General features: G+C 39.4%; 1 protein-coding gene across 1 annotated transcript in view; it reads right to left on the bottom strand.

Moving 5' to 3' along the window:
* Window positions 1-23,560, bottom strand: part of LOC120532048 (serine/threonine-protein kinase pim-2-like) — a 39,840-nt gene extending 16,280 nt beyond the window's left edge. Inside the window, exons 1-3 of the mRNA XM_039757960.1 lie at window positions 23,543-23,560; window positions 21,707-22,085; window positions 21,448-21,624 (exon numbers count right to left, since the gene is read on the bottom strand). Of these exons, the coding sequence (XP_039613894.1) occupies window positions 21,448-21,624; window positions 21,707-22,085; window positions 23,543-23,560 (574 nt within the window). The remainder of the gene's footprint in view (window positions 1-21,447; window positions 21,625-21,706; window positions 22,086-23,542) is intronic.
* Window positions 23,561-24,393: the final 833 nt, after the last annotated feature.

Genomic DNA, 24,393 nt, shown 5'->3' with positions numbered 1-24,393 from the left:
GAGTACTGTTCCAAAGGATGGGTTTTAAACTCAGAAAAGAGAATAGAATCATTTTAATGAAGACAACAATTTTAAGCTCTCTAAAAAGTTTAACAATAAAACCTTTTTAATTAGACTGGCAATCTTCAATAACATTCATTTTTCAAAGTTAAATTAATTATATTTGAAGTCACAGTACAACAACAAACATCTACTACATATGGTTGACAGCATCAGGCAGGAGATTAAAACAAGTACATACTGTTCTGTCTGGGAACCTGATGGCTTTCAACAAAAGTGTTAACATCAAATAAATCACTGAAATTCCTTTTTTATATAGCACATATTACACTAAAAATTAATTTTCAAAAATATTTCTCAGTGAACACTGGTCAGTTTGACAGTGCCAGAAATCCATATATTGCAACAGCACCAGTTTATTTTTGCTCAGCTGAGGAGGAGCAGTTTATAAAGATAACTAGACCAACACCATCGAACAGTCTTTCCTGTTTCAAAGGGAACACATACATGTAATTACTCCTGAGGCACACCACTTTTAATATCACATAATTTTAAAAAACATTCCCTCACCAAAACTTTTTTGGTACCAGTTTTGTATCCATTTACACATCATGCCTTTAGCATTATGAAATACCAAAAGCTGTTCACATCACAACATGTCAAGCCAAATATTTTTTCCTCATAAAGTGCCTATTGCATGTTAATAAGCAAGAAAGTCTCTAGAAATGATTGTCTTGTAACATATATCTTCACTGGTTTTGTGCATTAAGCTTTTAGTAAAGATTAGCAAAGATTATTATGAGCCAGAACCCTGAAGCAAATAGACAAGTTGCCTCAATCTAAGAATGAGCTACCAACAGAATGGGCTGGCATTCCATCATGCAAATGAGCAACTTCAGTGACAGCAGCAGGAGAGATAATAAAATGGTCAGATTGCCAAAGAATTACAACCAGCAAGGATAAAGCTATCAAGTCCTTTTAAGGACAGTTCACTAACTAAAAGAGAGATGTAAAGAACAGTAATGCTACAGTATGTATTAAGATCTCTCAGTATCAAAATCAAAACAAAAATCATTTTAACTTTCTGGGTGTTGTCCGCTTTTGTGTTTTATGGCAAATCTTTTTGGATCCAATTTTGTGATGTATTTCAGTGATTTCATCTTTGTTAAAAATTCTTGGCAGACTCAGAAGATCGGAGAGCTTGAGTTTTGTGTTTGAACTTAACTAAATTAAACATAGAAAAATTTTATTTAGCAGTTGCTTGTGATAGAGCCAATGCAACATTGATTTTCAGCAACTGAACCCAATTTAGAAGAACTAAATTAGCATCAGACTCACTGAATTTGTCCAACATTGCTCAGGCAGTATTCTTTCAGGCAGTATTGTTTGGGTAAGTATATTGTGGCAGAAGGCCGGGACCGATGCCCGTCCGAGACAACCCCTTTGACACTGGATCCGAGGGAGCAGCAATGGAATGCACACTATATCCCCCGGAACACTTGGTGGCAGCCCCCCTGGGTTGCATCGGGGCCACAATTGTGTTACACCGGAGATCATCCCTGTTGGGCTCCGTGGCCACCGCCAGGGGGAGCTGCACAACTTCCTGAGCCCGTCTGGGCTGTGCAGCCACACCCAGAAGTATAGCCTAATTTAGGTCAATTATCACCTGGAGCGCTTCCAGATGGGCTATAAGAAAAATCGACACCCACCACTCAAGGCGCCAGAGTCGGGAGGAGGAGGACAAAGGTGCCGAGAGGAGGCAGACACAGAGACATGTTCTTAGAGATATTCGTGGTTTTACAATGTTTGTTTTGAATGCAATGCCCTGGAGTTCTTACGCAAAAAATGCTATGCATGGTGAAAAGCAGTTATTTTATAAATCTTTTGAGAGTTAGAGGTGGCTAATAATTATAATAACCTAAGTACAAAGGTTGGTGTTATAAGCAAAATAAATATGTGCTGCTTCTGCGTAGTCATGTCAATATAATATAAACCAATAGGACCAACACACTAATATTTGTAATATTTTTTGTGGAATTAATAATAATTATATCATAAACAATCTTTCCTTATGGGACAGTAAACAGTAGCCTATATAGCTTTAACAGGACATGTTTCTTTTCGCTGACATGTGTGCTTCGAAGTGATGAATTAGGTCCTAACAGGAAAAGACGGTATTTGGGAGAATTAGAGCACAGTGATATGGGGCTTAAGCTACTGCAGCCACTCCTTTGTGTATAACAGGGCAGAAAATAAAAAAGGTACTGTGGTGCAGTGGGTCCACAGCTCACGACGAAAGAGACACTTTTAAATAAATAATCGCTCGCGGCTTAGCAAGGGGGCATGGTAGTGTGGCTGAAGCAGTTCCTGGGTGGATTTGTGCCGCAGATATTTCTCACCTAAGTGCACAGGTTAGAGATGATCCGCTCCGTAATTGTTCCCCGGGAACTGTTGATTGCCACAGCTGCCACGTCCATTATAAAAGAGAAGCCTGAGATGGTTAAGGAAAAAAAAAGAGAAAGAAAGAAGAAAACGGAGGTTGTAGAGAAAAGCTGGAACCAGTGGGGAGAGAGAGAAAGCCGGTGCGGGACAGCGAGCGAGCAAGTGAAGGCTCACTTACAGCTGTGCAGGATGCCTGGGTGTTTGGCCTACACCCGGGGAGCAGCAGGTTGTGGTCGCTCCCACAGAGTTTGCTTTTTTGAAGGACGGGAGTGACCGGAAGACGGATGAGTGCATAAGACCACGGAAGGCAGCGGGAGTCAGGACTTGGGACGGGTATTCCTCAGCATGGGCGCCCTGGTCGCTGTGGATTCCAAGTTACTGTCAGGATGAACCTACCGGAGCCAGGGATGAGACAGGCAAACTGAACAGCTGAAGTAGGCAGGGTGAAGGTCAGCTGCATGTAGGGTGACTACCCTGTTGAGAAGCCCACACAGTAGAAGCAGGGGATCCGCAAGTAAAAAGACACCTTGTGGTGTTTTTAAAAGACTGTTTTCCTGCATTGTGTTTTAACCTCATTGTTTTAAAAAAGTCTTTTTTCTATTGTTTTTAACCTCCACGTTCAGCACTCATTTTTATGGATTATTTATTTAATAACTATTTTTAAATGCACTGCACTTTATTTTGAACACATTGTTTTTGTTATTTTTTAAATAAAAGCACTTGACACTTTTACACCATCCCCTTGCTCTGCAGATGGGAGCATGTAGCAAACCCACATCACAGGTACAAGGTAAACTTTAGACTGCTTAAAGTTAAAAATAACTTAAAGTTCTCACTGTTTACGCACAAAATGGTAATCACCTTTATTACAGACTAAACAAAGCTTGAGATGCAAATGCTCATTTAAAAAATGTCTTTGAGCTCCATGTCTCCAGTGGCGCTTGAGTTCCTGTTTCTTGCCACTCCCATTGCTGCCAAAGATCACGTGAACAACCATTATAGTTCGCACAGAGAACCGATATACTGTAGTGCATACACAAAGTTGCGATAGTGTGCGTACGCATAACCAGTACGTTTCGTATGCGAAACCGATATAGTACAAACATACAACCAATAGAGTTCAAGTGTAAAACCGACATGTTTCCCACACGAGACCTGCATGAAACCAATATAGTGCATATACAAATCAATTGTTAGATCAGCACAGAACGCAAGCAAATAAAAGTTAATATGCAAACTGATAACATGCGAGTGTAAACTGATACAGTTCACTCACAAGCCAATAAATGCAAAGAGATATGCTCTAGAGAGTAGAGAAATGAAGGTTAGTAGGAACAAGACAGAATACATGTGTGTAAATGAGGAGGAGGTCAGTGGAATGGTGAGGATGCAAGAAGTACAGTTGGCGAAGGTGGATGAGTTTAAATACCTGGGATCAACAGTACAGAGTAATGGGGATTGTGGAAGAGAGGTGAAAAAGAGAGTGCAGGCAGGGTGGAATGGGTAGAGAAGATTGTCTGGAGTAATATGTGACAGATGAGTATCAGCAAGAGTGAAATGTAAGATCTACAGGACGGTAGTGAGGCCAGCTCTATTATATGGGTTGGAGATGGTGGCACAGACCAGAAAGCAGGAGACAGAGCTGGAGGTGGCAGAGTTAAAGATGCTAAGATTTGCATTGGGTGTGATGAGGATGGACAGGATTAGAAATGAGTACATTAGAGGGTCAGCTCAAGTTGGACAGTCGGGAGACAAAGTCAGAGAGGCGAGACTGCAATGGTTTGGACATGTGCAGAGGAGAGATGCTGAGTATATTGGGAGAAGAATGCTAAGGATAGAGCTGCCAGGAAAGAGGAAAAGAGGATGGACTAAGAGAAGATTTATGAATGTGGTGAGAGAGGACATGCAGGTGATGGGTGTGACAGGCAAGATGCAGAAGACCGGCAGATATGGAAGAAGATGATCTGCTGTGGAAACCCCTAACGGGAGCAGCCGAAAGAAGAAGGAGGATATAGTTCACGTACAAACCGATAATATATGGACACAAACCAATACAGAAATTGATAGTGAATATTCATAAACTACACACAGTATTCCAGACGAGGTCTCACTAGTGCATTATAAAGGTTGAGCATAACCTCCTTGGACTTGTACTCCACACATCATGCTGTATAACCAAACATTCTGTTAGCCTTCTTAATGGCTTCTGAACACTGGAAGTTTGTAGCTTAGAATCCACTATGACTCCTAAATCCTTCTCATAAGGTATACTCTCGCTTTTCAGACCACCCACTTTGTATTCAAACCTAACATTTTTACTTCCGATGTGTAATACTTTACATTTACTGAAATTAAATTTCATCTGCCACAAATCTGCCCAAGCCTGTATGCTGTCCAAGTCCTTCTATAATGATATAACAGATTCCAAATTATCTGCTAATCCACATATCTTGGTATCATCTGCAAACTTAACCAGCTTGTTACTTATATTCCTATCTAAATCATTTATATATATGAAAAATAGCAATGGAGGCGCGGATTAATACACAGGCTGGCCTAGGCTTTAGCCTAAGGGCCCCACGTGTACAGGGGCCTAGGATTGGCCAAACTATTTTTAATTATTTTTTTAATTTACTAAAAGAAAACTGCCTCCCTGACGCCCATTGGCCAATAAGAAACATTGAGTAGATGTGACCAGGTTAAGGTTAATTTTGTTTTGAGTTCATACTACACTACTGTGTTATTCTGGGTAACTGGACAGCATATCAGCAAAATGCCCGAAAGAAAATATGATAGCAGAGCACAAAAATGAAAAGCACAACAACTAGAAAGCACAGCGTAACCAAGAACAGCTAAAGAAAATCTCTAAATTGACTGGATATTTCAAGTCTGTCAAATCTTCATCCAGTCAGCAACAAAATGCTGATCCACAGGATAAAGACTTTGAAAGGCTTTTCAGACACTAGATGGTCGGCACACACACTAGCAATAAAAGCACTGCATTAGAACTACGCCAAAATTCAAAACTCATGCAAAAGTTAACTGATGACCCAAACCAAGCCCATACTACTCGGGATGAAGCCAGGACACTCAACACGAAGATGGAATGTTCAAATCTAAACAGACCCCTAAAATCTATAATATGAAATTTCTGTCTAAACAGAGAAAAGACAGCTGTTTTAAAATTACTACAGATGCAGAGAGTACCTTTTGAGCAGGCATATTCCATAAACTGCCTGTGTAAATTGTCTGGCAGATGGGGCATATCTGTGATTATAAATGACCGTTCAAACTTCAAAAAATTCCTGTGCTGTCGTATATAATAACACCGCGACTAGATCTCATTATCACATGTCTGCAAGCCGCCAAGAAAAGACAAGATGAATTTCTCTCAAAATGGTTTGTCTTCATTTTAACGTTACTTTGTAATTTGTAATGGCTAAAATGCAATATTAACATTCTTCATACTATTTTTTTATCAACTTTATAAATATTGATATTAAGTATTCAGCCATCCGTTTTCTTAAAAACATACTAATTTGGCGCCTATAATAATCATGAATAGTCTGCATGAAGAATAGTTATATTTCATTTAATCCTATACAAAGATAAAAGAAAAAAATTTTCTAAGAAGTTCATATAGACCCTCGGGGCGATCAGCACATTTTTTTTTCAAAAGAGATGAAAAGTGCCTGAAAAAAATTTCCTGAGTGCCATGGGTGCATTTTGTGTAGGAGATTACAGCACACAGCTGAAGTGAGATGCTAAAAAGCTCCACCCAGTCAGCAGAGTTGATAGATTACACAGGCTCTGGAGCGCTGTGTACGTGGGGTTATCGGGAGGGTAGGGAGAGACCATCCCAACATGTCAGAGCTCTCAAGGCGGCAGGAACGGGCATCAAAAGAGATGAAAAATGACACCGCCGGCTTCAATGTGCCTAAAAAAAAAAAAATTTTCCTAAGTGGCCTGGGGCAGTTGCACAACTGAAGTGACAAGATACACAGCTCCAGGCGGTCTGCAGAGTTGATAGATTACACAGGCACTGGGGCGCTCTGTATGTGGGGTTATCGGTTGGGGAGGGAGAGACCGTCCCAACGTGTCAGCGCTCTGAAGGGGGCAGGAACGGGCGCGCTGATTGATTAGACCTTTCTGTGCAAGGATTTTCAGGGATATGGGAAAGGCAGCTTGATTTAGATTAAGCAAAGGTTAGATAGATATTTTAAATAATAGATACAGGGATTCTTACCCAAAGCAGGAGAAGCTATAAGGTAACTCGCCCAGGCTGGAATGCTGGGACCTTGGTCCTAGATTCCATTTTCCTGGTCAGAGTCTTTACAAAATGCTTCACTGTTTTATACAGCCCTTTCAGAAGTGGCTGGGAAGTGGTGGAAAGCCACCCGTTAAGTGTGGCCTGACCCCGGGGGGCCAAAACAGGGTGCAATCACACTGACTGACTCAGACCGCGTCTTTGATCTGACAGTTTGTCATCTTGCCACAGCAATAGGCACATCCAGAGAGAAAGAAATGAGGCACACCGAGACCTGCTTTCATCCACCTGACAGCCCCTGTAAGCAGGTCTTGGTGTGCCTCATTTCTTTCTCTCTGGATGTGCCTATTGCTGCGGCAAGATGACAAACTGTCAGATCAAAGACGCGGTCTGGAAAAAAGCCTGGAGCCGCAAGTCATAAAGCAAAGATGAGATTTTTTAATTTCATGTTCATATTAAAATCATAGATAGAACAAAATGCTTCGCTTTTTATACCGCCCTTTCAGAAGGGCTTTCGGCAAGGAGCACACGTCCTCCGGAGAGAGGACTGGGAAGTGTGGGGAGGCCGACCGTCAGGTGCTGCCTCACCGAGGCCGAGGCAGGCCCTTCAGGTCGGCAGGGTACAGATAGGAACGTACTCGGACTTGTGCAGGGCCAAGGCAGCAATCTGCCTGGACTTGTCAGGACATGCCCCGGGCATGTCTGGGCTTGTGTTAGGGAGAAGGGATCCGGGAAGAGGGAGGCCAAGGCAGACCCTGGGCTTGTCGAGGTAAAGGCTGTAACATGCCCGGGCTTGTCCTGGGGAGAGGGGGGCGGTGGTGAGTTCAAGGAGGGGGCAGACATCCATCAAACGGCTCTTGACCGTTTGGTGAACCAAGCAGGTGCAGGGCGGGTTCAACGAGGGGCCAGACATCCATCAAATGAGTTTGGTGAACCAATCAGGTGCTGGGGGCGGGTTCAAGGATGGGGGCAGACATCTATCAAACTGCCTTTGACAGTTTGGTGAACCAGTTCAAGGATGGGGGCAGACATCCATCAAACTGCCCTTGACAGTTTGGTGAACCAATCAGGGGGGGAGGTTCAAGGAGGAGTCTGGGCGGTGCATCCGTTTGTGTCCACCAATCCACCGCCAGGGGGTGGGGCAGGGTCATGTGAAGGGGCGGGACGAGGAATTTCAGTGTGACGTCATCAGGGGGCGACGGGGTGGGACTTCCAGTATGACGTCATAGGGGCTTAGAGGTCATTGATAATTTTGATTGACAGTTTGACACAATGTCCATGCCTATAACTACTGTTGCACAAACTGGTCCAGTATCTTACACAGTGGAAACTACAGCAATATCAAAATATATAGAGAAGGCATGTTGATCAATTACTTCTCACTTTGATGAATATGGAAGACCAAAATCAACAAAGAAATCTAAATCCAGTAGTGAAAAAAAAACTACTGAGACAATAGCTATAGAGCCACCCATTATCACCTTCGAGGATGCTCTTTGATGACATAGCACTATTTGAGTCAAGATCTGCACAAACACTGAACAGCGATAAATGTATTTTGTTGATATCATCAAGTTGCCAGTGTCCTCTCAGAAACAGGTGACCTCGAGGAAGATTGATTCTCTCGTTTATTAGTTATCGACTAACTCTCTGCACTGGGGCAGAATAATCCCCAGGGTTATGTCTGAGAATAGAGGCAGTCTACCCTATTTCCCTGAGTTTTGTTTGTTGAATTTGATTATTATTTCATTTAGTGTTTTAACAGTTCAATTTCAATTTCTCTGTATGTGGAGGAATATGTTAAGTATTCACATATATTTTGACCCTCACAGGTTGCTGTTATGCAGTCCTTGAAGGTTTTGCCTGCATAATAATACATAAGAGAAAGTTTTTTTAGATGGAGATACAGAAATAAAAAGCTAAACTTTGCTCATTATTTCCCACTTGTGTGTTACTCACCGCAAATACTGGCACTTAGTGAGATATTGCAATTTTGCCACAACAAAGGAAACCAAGAAAGTACTTCAGAAAACAAACACTAAGAAAACAACATGATTCAACAACATTCCCAGCAAAGCCTTGAGATATTTGCCTGCAAAAGATATTGTAATATTCTTAATGCTTTGATGAGACTTGGACATATTCCAATGTGCTGGAAAAATGCAGATGTATTAGTTGTCCCACACGTTGATGAGTACATTGTGAAAAATTGTAGGTTAAATATACAATCTATGCTACAATGTCTATTTAAACATCTATTTATATAAAACTTCAAAATGCCTGGCCTCTGTAGCATCTATAAGAGACCTGCAATATCAGATAAGCAAAGGCAACAAGAAGCACAAAGAAAGAGGGATGTTTGTTGAACAGAGGTTACTAAATGCATGATGCATATAGTGATCAAAACAGACAGGCTTACTATTGCACAATTGTGCCTATTATTATAGATGGGCATTTCACTCTGCTAGTGTAACGGAGAAGGAAACAATCAATGATGAATGGCATGGTTTCTGAGACCTTGTCAACTAAACACTGAAGGACTAAACACAAACAAATTAACAGGCCAGGTGCACAAAATGTATCTCAAGAAGATTCCCTCATATCTTGCTTGCCTAATATGATTTTTCCTTTAAGGAAGAACCTTCCAAGTTAAACTGGATGTCATCTATTCAAATGAAAACACGATCTCACTGTTTATGACAGCAATATGGCACAAGTAGGAGGAATCATGTTTGTTCAATATGCTAATGATAAAGCAATGCAACAGAAATCCAATAAATTCTGGGTAGTTTCCAAAAGGTTACAAGAGGTGGTGGATGCTCTTGAAACCTGGTTGCATGAGTGCCAATTAGAAATAAATCCAGACATAAGCTCAGCATCTTTGGTGAGCAGGAGACACCAAGTCCCATCTGAAAATCTCACCATGTTTAACAAAGACATCCATTGGCAGGGTACAGTAAAACATCTCAAACTCAAAATTGACCAACATCACAAATAGAGACCACAAATAGATGCCAACACAGTAAAAACTAAGGGGTGGGGGGTTTCAATAACTCTGCCCACTGCAAAACAGGAAAGGCGCTTTCAGCATAAAGAACTTCTTCTACACATGAGCACAATAAGGTCTGAATTCTTCCTCATCTCACCAGTGTTAAGATATGCAGGTAACAGTTCCATGCATATTGACTCTCTAAAGATTATGCCTGGAGCATTTATTTTGAGAAACACTATCAACCATTTTAAGAACTCATTTACGACACAGCCAGTTGAGCAGTCATTTACGGGAAGATATGAAAGGAATTGTGAGTATTAAGTGTTCTAAAGAAGACAGAAATACACACCCTGTTATCATGGGTGAGAGACACTGTGGAAGACGGACCCTGCATTATGTAAACCTATTCTGAAACAGGCGTTATAACCCAAACATTAACATAAACCACAGAAGACAGAAGCCACATTCAAATAAACAAATTCATGTTTACGGCTTATGGGGCTGCTTTGGTTAGATTACAATATTACTGTTACCTTGGTTACCTGACTGTGGAGGGGACGTTGGCGCATACATGTTACTGCTGCTCTTCCCTGTCATCAACACTTTTCGTTAAAATTTGCATTAAACCTAAACTTTTTGCAATTGTTCACTTTCTTTTATTGTATGTATAGTTCATGGATGCAGTTGACTCGAACTGTGTTGATTTGGATTTACTTTTATGGACTTTGCCTTGACTGGGTTTGTAGCCTCAGCAACAACCAAATCTTTCTGTGGCACACTGGATGAGCCCTATGGACATTTCTTTGCACCGTGACGATCTATGATCTGGGAATGGTCTGTCTTCTTGATTATATTTTATACACTGGACTGCTCTTGATCCCTTCTATACGTGCTTAATGATTAAGAAATGATCTGAGGTTTACACCCAGCTGGGATATCCCGCCTGTAATTGCCAGCATTATACAGTATGTATGTGGCTGTATGTTGGAACTTCCGAATATTGGTATGTTCTTGTGCATTTTGTGATATCTCCTACTACGCTTTTTCTGCTGCTGGCCGCTCATCTGCACCTCCTGTCTCACCTTCTCCGCTGTGCTGCTTCTCTGCTACTATCAGGTAAGTATTGCTCTCTACTTTGATAAAATACTCTTGTGACAAACTCCTTCATATTAAACAGTTTGTCCAGAGCAAATGGTCAGACTGGAATGTCCTAAAAGACAATGGTATTGTGCGTCACCCGAAATATTTGCATCGCAGGTCAGGATGCCGCCACAGCCAGGCTGCGAATGAAAAATTCACCGGCAGCATTTGCTCAGGAATATGCCATCCTACTCACAGTGTGCCAAATCTGTAATATGTTAAAATAAACTCTGGTCATGGATCTGCGCACAACAAACCCACATCGGCTAATATTCATCATCCAACTCGCTATATCCTAATATTGCACCGTTTAACTCAAGATCTCTTAATGGCAATTCATTACAGACTCAAACTTTGACTTGCTACGCTTAACAGAAACTTGGTAAAAATCAAATGATTTTACATCTGTCACAGAGGTGACCCCACCCGGAATCATTCACTTCATGGAGCCTCACAGCTCAAGACAAGGTGGAGGAGTCGCAGTAATTGCTAAATCGAACTTAAACATCAAAAGAATCCCCACTGACGGTCCATTGTCTTTCGAGTGTCTGGTTTTTAAGCTATTAACAAAATCTGGTCCTGTCTCACTTATTGTTGTCTATCGTCCCCCGAAACACAATGCGTCTTTTTTATCTGATCTGACTGAATTAACTCACTTAAGTTCACTTTCCCAGAGAGTCATTCTTCTTGGTGATTTCAGCATCCATATTGACATTACTACATGTAAACTGAGAAATGAATTCCTATCCTTACAGGACTGTTTTGACTTGATGCAGCATGTTGATTTTCTCACCGTCTGGTGTTCATATACTGAACCTGATCTGCACATCTGGCTTATCTGTCAGCAGCACTTATAGCAGTGATTTGGACTCTCTGACCATAAAGCAGTGCTTTTCACTGTCTCATTACCTCTGCCTCCTCTTACCTGTAAACGTCAAACTTCTATCTGTCCCTCTTGTTGGATCCATTTCTAATCTTTTTCTGTCTACATCTATTCCATCAACACTAGATAGTCTTGTTGACTACTATAACTCAGCCCTCCATTCAGCAATAGATAAAACAGCTCCTTTAAAACATAAGGAGGTTTCCTTTAAGCATTCAGCCCCATGGTATAATTCAGAGCTACGATCTATAAAAGCAACTGGCTGATGCCTTGAGAGAATGTCATGTAAGACTGGCCTCACTGTTTACATCCAGGCTTTCTCTGACCATCAAAGGGCTTACAGGGATGCACTAACTGCAGCCAAGAAAACACATTATGGCAGAAAAATAGAAAGTGGCCATGAAAACCCAAGAGTTTTATTCTCTGTAGTTAATTAGTTACTTCAACCTGCATCTGACCCAATTACCTCCTCTACTGAAGTCTGTAAAAAATTCCTCCACTTTTTCCGCAATAAAATTAAACATCTAAATAATTCAACTAATACAAATCTGTCATCCATTTATATCCTTCCCTGTCTTCCCATTCCATCCAGCTCCTTTTCTAAATTTTCACCAGTCACATCAGCATTTGTTAATGACCTGCTTTGCAAGATGAGGCAAACTATTTGTGTACTGGACCCCATCACCACCACACTTTTTAAATCCTGCCTTCATGCCATAAACCTAACTGTTATGACAATAATCAATACATCCCTCAACACTGGGTTCGTGCCAGCCACTTTTAAAATCGCTTCTGTAATCCCCATGTTAAAAATGTCTGGTCTTGATGGTGAGAATCTTAAACAATTTTTCGGCCTATTTCTCACTTACCTTTTCTGTCAAAAGTTCTTGAGAGTGTTATAGCCTCCCAGCTCACCAATTACTTAACCTCTAATAATTTGATGGAACCCTTTCAGTCTGGTTTCAGGGCGCAGCACACTTGTGAAACCGCTCTTCTTCAGGTAACCAATAATTTGCTTATGGCAGCAGACTCTGGACAAACCAACATATTAATTCTGATAGACCTCAGTGCAGCATTTGAAACTGTCAGACATGACATTCTACTGTCCAGAATGGAGAACATGCTGGGTATCTCTGGCACTGCCCTCCAGTGGTTCAAGTCCTATCTGACTGATAGGCAAGAGTTTGTTAGTCTTGGCAACAGCAGATCCAACTCAGCGCCACCCACACAAGGAGTTCCTGAGGGCTCTGTCCTCGGCCCTCTTCTTTTCTGTATTTATATGCTTCCCCTTGGCCATATTATTCAGAGCTATGGACTGGGTTATCATTTTCATGTAGATGACACTCAACTCTATTTCAATGTCAAAAGTGCAACTTCATCAGAATTTTCTCAGCTCACAACTTGCCTCTGTGAAATTAAAACCTGGATGAAGCAGAACTCTTTAAAATTAAATTGCAACAAAACTGAACTCCCGCAAATTGGCACTAAAGCGCTACTTAAGAAAATGAGCTCCTTTTCAGTCACTCTTGACGGTGATCTCATCAGACCTTCTGATGCAAGGAATCTTAAGTGTCATTTTTGATTTCTCCCTTTTTTATTCCGCCCACATAAACCTCATTAAGAAACTTTGTTACTTTCACCTCCGTAACATATCCTGTGTTCACTCATTCCTCTCCTTTTCTAATGCTGACAAACTTGTCCATGCTTTTATTACATCCCGCATCGATTATTGTAACTTGCTGCTGGCAGGTGCCCATTCTAATCTTCTATCACAGCTCCAGTTCATTCAAAACTCTGCTGCAAGAGTCCTTACCCGAACCAGCAACAGTGAGCACATCACACTCATCCTGCTTCGCCTTCATTGGCTCCCTGTATCTTACAGGATGAATATAAAATTCTATTAATAATCTACAAAGCTTTAAATGGCCTTGCACCGGACTACAACAGTGACCTTCTAAATCACTATGCTCTTGTTCGCCTACTAAGGTCCTCTGATTCTGGTAATCTTGTTGTGCCTCACAATAACTTGCACTCTATGAGTGACAGGGCCTTCAGCACCATAGCACCCAGACTTTGGAATGACATCCTGAAATTAATTAGATCAGCTGACAACATTCATTCTTTTAAAAAACAACTTAAAACTCATCTGTTTAGGAAAGCTTTTAACATAACATTCTGCCCTTTCTTTCAGTTTAACTCTTTGTCCAGGTGCTCAGGATAATTTGTGTGTCTGTTATATCACAAATTAGGTTATTTGTTAGGTTTTTCTTTTAGTACTGAATTTAGTATTTTATTGTTCTTTATTCTATTTAATGCTTTGTTATCTGTTTAATTGTTCTATTCAGGAAAACATTTGTATCCAATGTTACATATACCCTGCTGTTTTTCTAAGACTCTGTGAAGCGCCTTGAGCATTGGAAAGGTGCTATATAAATAAAATGTTTTATTATTATTATTATTATTATTATTATTATTATAACATAGGCTATATGTGAATCTTATGGATTAAGTACTTATTTGCCTTTACAAGTTGCCTGCAGCAAACCAAATTTATCCAGTATGGACATAAATCAGTTTCACAAGTGTGACATTCCTCTAGAATTGCTCCTTGACTTGCGGATCAATGACATTACACTTTAGGATTGAATGTCAATCAATCCATGCCCCCAGTTATGGTTATCAACATACTGTATATACTGCACAGAGAAAAATGTAATTTGAATGCTGTGGTCAACAATGAAGCTGGTTTCTGGTTTTAAATGAACATGATGAAATCATTGCAACAAAAGTGGAATTGGGATTAAAAAAATTTCTAACACAGCTGTCTAAGATGAAAATGACCAAAAATACTTTATTCAAAATTAACCTAGACATAATTATTTTTTATTATTGGGTATAATATTACACTAGTTGCCAGCTTTCTGTTAACCGGCTATTAAATTAAAATTATTAAATTCATTATACAGTGACCAAAGATATCTAGGCATTTTTATCTAGGCAGTATATCATTCTGGTGATATTTTTGTCTGTCTTCTCAATTGCCACTAAGCTTTTGTCAAGTTTACAAAAAAGCTCAGTTAAAATAATAAGAAAGCTATGACATTGTTAGGGTGCAATGTCAACCACATACAATTTGAGATACAGATGGCTTAGCATAGCACAGGTCTTTAATTCCTATTCACCTTGTATTATTCCTAAGGCAAAATGGCAAATTGACTTATATACAATAGGTTCCCAAGCATCTATTATACTTTTATTTCTGTGAAATTTACTCTTAACTTATTACTGTGCATTTTTTCTTGTTGTAGATCAGATTTTTAAATAATAGCTGCCTTACCCTTATGTCCTTCGTAATTTTAAAGTTTTTCATTATATTTTCTATTGCTTAGGCTGAAATTAATCAGCTACTTCAGTTTTTGCTTATACCTTTTTAGATTCCCCATTTGGAATCAGGGTGGCACAGTGAGGCAATGGTAGCAGTATTGCCTCGCAGTAAAGAGACCAGGATTTGTTTCCTAGGTTCTACCTGTTTGGAGTTTGCATGTTCTCCCCATGGCTGCGTGGATTTTCTCCAGGTGCTTTGGTTTCCTCCCACAGTCCAAAGAGAAGTGGATTGCTGTTACTACATTGACCATAGTATATGAATAGTGTGTGTGTGTTCACCAGGCAATGGATTGCTTTCCTGTCCAGAGTTTGTTCCTGCCTTGTGCCATAGGCTAGCTGGAACTGGGTCCAGCTCCCCCGTGACCCTGTTCAGGAATAAACGAGTTAGAAAATGACTGACTGTTTGGAATCAATTGAGTTGACATTTTTTGGATATTATCTAATGTTACAATGTCTTCCAGGTAAAATAGAGACCAAAGTTTCATGCAGTATTCCAAATGTTGCTCCTTAAGTGTAGAACATGTATAATCTTTCTTCACTGCTGTGTTTGTGCTTTGTGGTTTATGTGTATCCTGTTCTTGAAATAGTGATGTTACAACTTTTAGTTTTTTGTGTTCTTTAGAATCTATTAGTTTTTTTATTAATCTATTACAGATTGTTGATGTATTAATTACATGAGAAAACACTAAAAATGGTTAGCCGTGCAAATTTCTGATTTGTATTTGAACTGTTTTCCTAATAATTTCTTTCTAAAATAGACATGGCACATGGTTGTCTGCATATTGGAAACATACTCACAAGCGAGGAGGGTGTGTTGAGAAGATGGAAAGAATACTTCAAGAGGCTGATGAATGAAGAGAATGAGGGAGGGAGAGAGAGAAAGTTTGATGATGTGGAGATAGTGAATCAGGAAGTGCAACGGATTAGCAAGGAGGAAGTAAGGACAGCTATAAAGAGGATGAAGAATGGAAAGGCAATTGGTCCAGAAAACATACCTGTGGAAGGATGGAGGTGTTTAGGAGAGATAGCAATGGAGTTTTTAACCAGATTGTTTAATGGAATCTTGGAAAGTGAGAGAATGCCAGAGGAGTGGAGAAGAAGTGTACTGGTATCGATTTTTAAGAATAAAGGGGATGTGCAGAGCTGTAGTAACTACTGGGGGATAAAATGTATGAGCCACAGCATGAAGTTATGGGAAAGAGTAGTGGATGCTATGTTAAGAAGTGAGGTGATGATTAGTGAGCAGCAGTATGGTTTCATGCCAAGAAAGAGCACAACAGATGCAATGTTAGCTCTGAGGGTGTTGATGGAGAAATATAGAGAAGGCCAGAATGAGTTGCATTATATCTTCGTGGACCTGGAGAAAAAATAAGACAGGGTGAGTCGAGAGGAGTTGTAGTATTGTATGAGGAAGTCGGGAGTGGCGGAGAAGTATCTAAGAGTTGTACAGGATATGTACAAGGAAAGTGTGACGGTGGTGAGGTCTGTGGTAGGACTGACGGAAGCATTCAAGCTGGAGGTGGGATTACATCAGGGATTGGCTCTGAGCCCTTTCTTATTTGCAATGGTGATGGACAGGTTGACAGACAAAATTAGACAGTAGCCCCCTTTGGACTATGATGTTTACTGATGACATTGTGATCTGTAGCGAAAGTAGGGAGCAGATTAAGGAGACCCTGGAGAGGTGGAGATATGCTCTAGAGAGGAGAGAAATGAAGATTAGTAGGAACAAGACAGAATACATGTGTGTAAATGAGAGGGAGGTCAGTGGAATGGTAAAGGTTTGCAGGTCGTAGAGTTGGCAAAGGTGGATGAGTTTAAATACTTGGGATCAACAGTACAGAGTAATGGGGATTATGGAAGAGAGATGAAAAAGAGAATACATGCAGGGTGGAATGTGTGAAGAAGAGTGGCAGGAGTAATTTGTGACCAGATAGTTAAAGGTTGACAGACAGAATTAGACAGTAGCCCACTTTGGACTATGATGTTTACTGATGACATTGTGATCTGTAGCGAAAGTAGGGAGCAGATTAAGGAGACCCTGGAGAGGTGGAGATATGCTCTAGAGAGGAGAGAAATGAAGATTAGTAGGAACAAGACAGAATACATGTGTGTAATGAGAGGGAGGTCAGTGGAATGGTAAAGGTTTGCAGGGCGTAGAGTTGGCAAAGGTGGATGAGTTTAAATACTTGGGATCAACAGTACAGAGTAAATGGGATTATGGAAGAGAGATGAAAAAGAGAATGCATGCAGGGTGGAATGTATGAAAAAGAGTGGCAGGAGTAATTTGTGACCAGACGGTTATCAGCAAGAGTGAAAGGTAAGATCTACAGGACGGTAGTGAGACCATCTTTGTTATATGGGTTGGAGACAGCGACACAGACCAGAAAGCAGGAGACAGAGCTGGAGGTAGCAGAGTTAAAGATGCTAAGATTTGCATTGGGTGTGATGAGGATGGACAGGATTAGAAATGAGTACATTAGAGGGTCATCTCAAGTTGGACAGTTGGGAGACAAAGTCAGAGAAGCAAGACTGTGTTGGTTTGGACATGTGCAGAGGAGAGATGCTGAGTATATTGGGAGAAGAATGCTAAGGATAGAGCTGCCAGGCAAGAGGAAAAGAGGATGGCCTAAGAGAAGATTTATGAATGGGTGAGAGAGGACATGCAGGTGATAGGTGTGACAGAGCAAGACGCAGAAGACAGGACGATATGGAAAAAGATGATCTACTGTGGCAACCCCTAATGGGAGCAGCTAAAAGAAGAAGACATGGCACATGGTGAGTCACTATCAATATTAGTTTATCATAAAGATTATCTCATTGGTACTTCTGGGTCTCTTTTACCAATTTAAAGTGATGCAGGTATACATCCACTGTAACATGGACATATGATTCTACTGTATGAAATATTCTTATCTCCTCACAGTTTGGCATGTGATGCACAAAAGAATCATGTTTTGGTTGTCGGTGCAAGAAAGAGGTTTCAATTAGATTTCGCTTAAAAATGTCAACATAAATTTCTATAGAAATTTTGTTTTGTTCTTGCTTAATTTTATTGCTAGAAAAAATTGCATTACAATGCTTTGGTTACAAACCAATCAAATATTTACTCAAATCAGATCAGATACCCTCACTTCACAGTATATTTTAATTGCCACTGAAGCAAGTACAGTACGAAAGTATATTATATAGGAAATGATTTTTAAGCATGCATAATACCAGTTGTCTGTCTTTGAGTTGTGCAGTGTAAATTGAATTTATAGTCACAACAAAGAGGGCATTTAAGTCAAATTAGGTACAATGAACCCTTCTGACCTCTTCTAACTTTCCTGGAAATATGTGTATTTTTCAAAATGTATTTGCTTAGTTCAGTTGTCAGCATTAGGATTTAGTTTTGAAGAAGTATTGTTATATGTTTCTTTCAAAGCTAATTGAAAACAAAAAAATAAAATGAGAACTTGAAGAATTTAAGCACACTCTCCTCTTAAAAGGGTTGACATAACCAGTGGCAGCATGACTGCATAGGATCAGTGACTAACGGGTGCTTAAATTTGAAACAGACATAATGTACATGCAATGCTTTATTAATTTTAGTACTTTCATATTGTATTGGTCTAAAGGGATATATCTGTAAATATGTCTTTTTCTTACAATTATTACCCTATATTGTTTAATTATTTTTAACATTTTCTTGGAAAACAACTATTTTTCTACTGACATCACAATATTAAAATACTTAAAATATATTTACTCAAATGGTTGACTGTCCCAAAGTTTTTTTTATGGATTCATGAATGCAATTCTGCAATCCTGCATTAAAGTAATGTTAATTAAGCAATTGGATAAGCAGCATGGGAGACACAAATAAATTGATAACATATGCAAGATAAAATATCAAATTCTCTGAGAATTCAGATTTTTACTGTGATTAAAATATTAGTGAGAGCCACTTACACTCCACAACCCACAGATGGATACATGGATCATAATATGAATATACAGATGGCATTGGTAATAGCAAATTATTGCTATTTTTGACTCTGGTGCCATCTAGTGTCAATGATATGATCTAGAATTCCTACAAGCCAATTCATTCAACATCCATATGGAAAATAATAGCAGCAGCTTAGTAAACAATGTAAAATGTAAATTAGTGTAATATGGCACTTTGCTTATTGTGATTGGAAATATATATAGTTTTGATTTTGGACATCTGTATAGGAGTTTGAGATTTCAAGGCCTCAAATTCCTAGCTCATTGAGGGAGTTGTAAATTTCCTTTGTTAGTTAGCATTATTACTAAAATTAGTATCCTCCACTGAATTACTCAGAGCTTCTAATTTTGAAATAGTACAGCCAAAGTTGCTACCCATATTAGAATATGTACAGTTGAGGTCAGATGTTTATATACACTTAGGGTAAAACTCACTTTAAGCCCTCTAAACAGATTTTATACTAACAAACTATAAATTTACCATACCGTTTAAGACATCTACTATGTGCAGGGCAAAAGTAATTTTTTTATCTGTATAGTGATTTCATAGCCACTTTCATCTTTATATTATCATAATATTAATTTAAGTATTTGTTGAGCTTATGTAACAGGCCATACAGTATTTACCCCAGCGGCAAATACAGTGTTAGATAGATAGATATAGATCTAACATCCTGCATATATATATGAAGGGTCATGTCACTGACATTTGCCATAGCCTGAATAAGCTACAACTTTGAAAGCATCCATCCACTTTCAAAATTACAACCACAGTTCTTCAGGGACTTCATATCTCTATACTCATTTTTCAACCAGCTGAAACAGGAACATGTCACTCACTTTCTCAGGTCGCTCTATTGGCTCCCTGTAGTAGCACCCATCAAGTTAATGCTTTAATGCTTGCCTACAGGGCAGACAGTCGTTTAAAACCTACTTAATTTGAGGCTTTTACTACGGTAGGTTCTATGTTCCTTCCTGTCAATTCAGGTCAGATGCCACCTCTACATACCATTAAATTTCAGTTCAAGACCTTGTTATACGTAGCTACTCAATAGTAGAATGAGCTCCTTACATTCATTTGAACAGCTGACACCATCAGTTTATTTAAGAAAACCTTAATTGTTATTGGTTTTGATGGTAGGTGCCTTTTATAGTTAAGACAAGGTTAACTAGTCTTCCACTTCAGTTCTTTTAATGGTCTTACTTATCACTATTAATGATCGGCGAAATTTGCCAGTGTTTTTTGAAGCAAATATGCTGTATTTGCTGTTAACTCTGTTCCCAAATATTTTCCTCAAAATTTGCCATGTGGCCGGCTTAAGCGAACAGTGTTTTCAGAATGCCTCATGATACTTTGCAAAGCCAGCATTACATCACAGAGCCGTATGAGCCACGTGCAGAAGTTTCTCACATGCGTCCTACAATATGGTTGCCACTATGCTTCGGGCATGTGTTGTGTCATGTCCTGCCCAGTACTTTTACCTTTCACACTGTATGCATAAAAAATACTTGCAGTATTTTTGTTTGATAGCTGACAATAATGAGAATATTATGAATATAGGTATTCAACAGCTTGCGTACAGTTTACATTCAGGTACTGGGGAGTCAAGTCAACATGGGCGTATCTGAATAATTATAGGGAAGAGGTCAAATATTGTCAAGGGGACAATGACTGTCTAAGCAGCAGTAAGAGTGTTAGATGCCCTCGAAAGCTATTAAACAGGGACAGCTACATAAAAGAGAGAAAGAGAAGAAAGAAAAACAGGCAGATGTGTAATAAGGGCAGGTTTTCTCAACTCTCAAGAGGGCAGAAACTATATAATGGTATGATTGTCTGTACTCTGTTTACGTTAACAGTTGCATGTGCTTTGGTAAAGAGTACGAAAAAAGAGTTATGAAGGAAAAACGAAAACCTGCGCTCAAGTCTTACATGAAGTTTTTTATTTTTTGGCTCTGTAAATTTTTGTCATGGTATTTGTACTGTGTACAATGATGATAAAGTTGAATCTAATTATTTTATTATAATATAATCTTTAAAAAAGAACATAAACAAGACTATGGTGGTATGTTGTGTTACTGACAAAGACATACTTGTTATATTTCATGCATATTTTTCAAAAATACTATAATCACCTCTTGTGTTTCAGCGCAGCCATGAATGCATTGAGATGTCTTTGAGGGTGAGGCGATCAATAGGATGAGAACATAGGCATTTCTCAATCAAATCTTTACATTCTAGAAACAGAATAATATGAAGTGGTCATTTTGATATTCTTATAATGTTAAAAAGCCATGCTTGCAATATTGTAAATCCTCAGTAATGAGTCAACAACATTTATTTCTTACCTCCCGAGATCTCATTGGTATATGAGATTTTGCACTCTAGAATTTCCATTTTTTCTTTGAATGGCCTGTTTCCACACAAAAGCTCAAAAAGGGTGATACCAAGAGTCCAGACAGTAACAGGTTCTGCTTTGTACTTCCTGAATAAATACCACTCTGGAGGCCAGTATGCAGGTGTGCCTGAAAAATATAAAAGTCATAAAAACAATCCTTATATGCATTGTATCATTAGGCAAAAATATATTTATGAATGCAAACTTACCAGGTGCATGTGGATAGTATTTCTCCTTTAGTAAATCACCATAACCAAAGTCTATTAGTTTAATTTGGCCAGTGGTTGTCTGATACATGATATTATTGGGCTTGATATCATTGTGAAACACCCCACGTGAGTGGCAGTGCAAAACTGCCTGCACAATTTGGCGGAAAGCATGTTTTGCTTTTTCTTCACTCAAAGGTCCAGTTTTTTTGTATATAACATCTTCAAGGCTCGTGTAGGACTCTAGGAGCTCCATGAATATGAACATGTATCTGCGTCCAAGGATATATTCAGACATCTGGATAATGTTTGGACCGGCAGGTACAGCACAGACCCGCTTCAGTAGCCCCACTTCTAAAGGAACTTTTCCCTTTTCACCAGGCTGAGTGTAAAAAGAAAAAAAAATGTTTTTTATTATAGTGTCTTTTGCAGCATTACCATACTCATACCAAAAACCACCTATATCTAAATGTTGAATTTCAAGAATAATTCATTACTATTCAAGATAAAGAATGACACAGATTCGGAATATTGTCTTTTAAAAAATTGGCAAAATGATGTCAGTATCCATCGTTAAGACCTAGTTCGTAATTAGATTTGAAAACCTGATAGAATACTACACTATGGAGATGTGCACCAGACTGTGGCAAAGAGGTGTGTGAAAAGAGAATGAATTAGCCTACAATTAAAAGAAGTGGGAGTTCAGGGTGATGTTTTTAGATGGGTGCAGAAATGGATCAGACACAGGAAGCAGAGGGTGATGGGGCGAGGAACCTCATCAGAATTGGCTGATGTTGAGTGGTGTTGCACAGGGGTCAGTGCTAGGGCCGCTGCTATTTTTAATATATATAAATGATTTAGATAGGAAAATAAGTAATAAGCTGGTTAAGTTTGTTGATCATCTGTACATATAAAAGGCAAAGCCTTCACTGACTCATCACTAATTCTCCCACTTTCCATATAGGTGGAAAGCTGAAATTCCGTGTGCTGATTCCTTGCAGTGTACTTACAAAAGTTAGGTATGTTTCATGTCCTATTGCAACACTCAAGGGGGGTAAATGGGCATACCCCCTAAACTGTATATATAGATAGGGGAAACCCCTCCTTCACTATTTCTGCAACTTCCAATATACTTAGGAAGCCCAAATTTCCCATGCTCATCCTTTATACTGTACTTAAAAACGTTAAGTATGTTTCGTTTCACGCCGTGCCCCATAACGAACATTCGAAAATAATGTCTTTTTTTTGGCAGTTCTCACCATTATGCTGTAAGGAACTTTTGGAACTGACCTTTCCTTTTGGCGGTTTCATTCCTTTAGGGGAAACCCCTCCTCACTATTTCTGCGACTTCCAATATACGTAGGAAGCCCAAATTTCTCATGCTCATCCTTTACACTGTACTTAAACACGTTAAATATGTTTCATTTTGCAATGTGCCCTATTACAAACGTTCAAAAATAACGTCTTCTCTTTGGTGGTTCTCACCATAATGTCGTAAGGAACTTTCGGAACTGATCTCTTCTTTTGGCGGTTCCATTCGTTATTTCCATTAACAGACAATTTATTTCACAGCAGAGACGCACAAGGGCCACCCCCAGTCCCCCTTCCTTTTTCCGCATGGATGCTGTCCACACACCTACCACGTGGTTGGCTTCCTGCCTATATACATAAATGAGATCCCGCACTCATGTGCCTCTTGACTCGCTTCCTTACTTTCCTCAGCTGTTCATCATGCTCAATGCTCCCTTCTTCTTTATTCCACCGCTTCAAGCCTGTTATTGTGACTCTTTTGTAGAGCTAGAGGACATGGTGCACTATCCGATAAGAGTTTCTTCATACCCTTAATCCTCCAGGCATGCCTCCACATACTCTATTTTTGAAGGTCAGTGCACCATTTATGTTACTACAAAACTTACAACCACCAAAACTTTGGAACGGCACCAGGCTTCAGATCAAATCTCTGCACAAGAACCTCATTGAGGTAACGGTCTTTACTGGAATTGGCTCAGGGGAGGCTGTATTTATTCCTTGCATCCCTCTCATACCCCCTGACCTCCCATTCCAATTCAAACGCCTCCAATTTCCAGTAAGGGTCTGTTTCGCTATGACAATAAATAAGTCACAAGGCCAGACTCTTAAAAAGGCTGGTGTTGACTTGACACAAGATTGCTTCTCACATGGCCAACGTTCAAGAGTAAGCTCAGCAAACAGCTTTGTCATTTTACAGCCAGAGGGCAAAACTGCAATTGTCATTTACAAAGAGATCCTTACATCCTAAAAATTTGCATTTCTCATAAACAACATTTACAATCATAAATTAAACTCTTTACAATCATCAAATTCACTTTCAATATTAAAATAAGCCTACGACAATTACATTGACAATCATGTTATGTTATTTTTAAAATGTTTCCTTTTCTTTTTCATAACTTCTTTAACACACTTCTCTGCTGCGAAGCACGGGTATTTTGCTAGAACCAAGATAAGTAGATTAGCAGACAATTTGTTATCTGTTATATCATTACAGAAGGACTTGGATAGCATACAGGCTTGGGCAGATTCGTGACAGATGAAATTTAATGTCAGTAAATGTAAAGTATTACACATAGGAAGTAAAAATGTTAGGTTTGAATACACAATGGGTGGTCTGAAAATCGAGAGTACACCTTATGAGAAGTATTTAGGAGTCA

This window comes from Polypterus senegalus, chromosome 7 (assembly GCF_016835505.1).
Source record: "Polypterus senegalus isolate Bchr_013 chromosome 7, ASM1683550v1, whole genome shotgun sequence".
In the NCBI taxonomy this organism is placed as follows: Eukaryota; Metazoa; Chordata; class Cladistia; order Polypteriformes; family Polypteridae; genus Polypterus; species Polypterus senegalus.
Note: the sequence above shows the minus strand (reverse complement) of the source record. Positions and strands in the feature narration are given on the sequence as shown.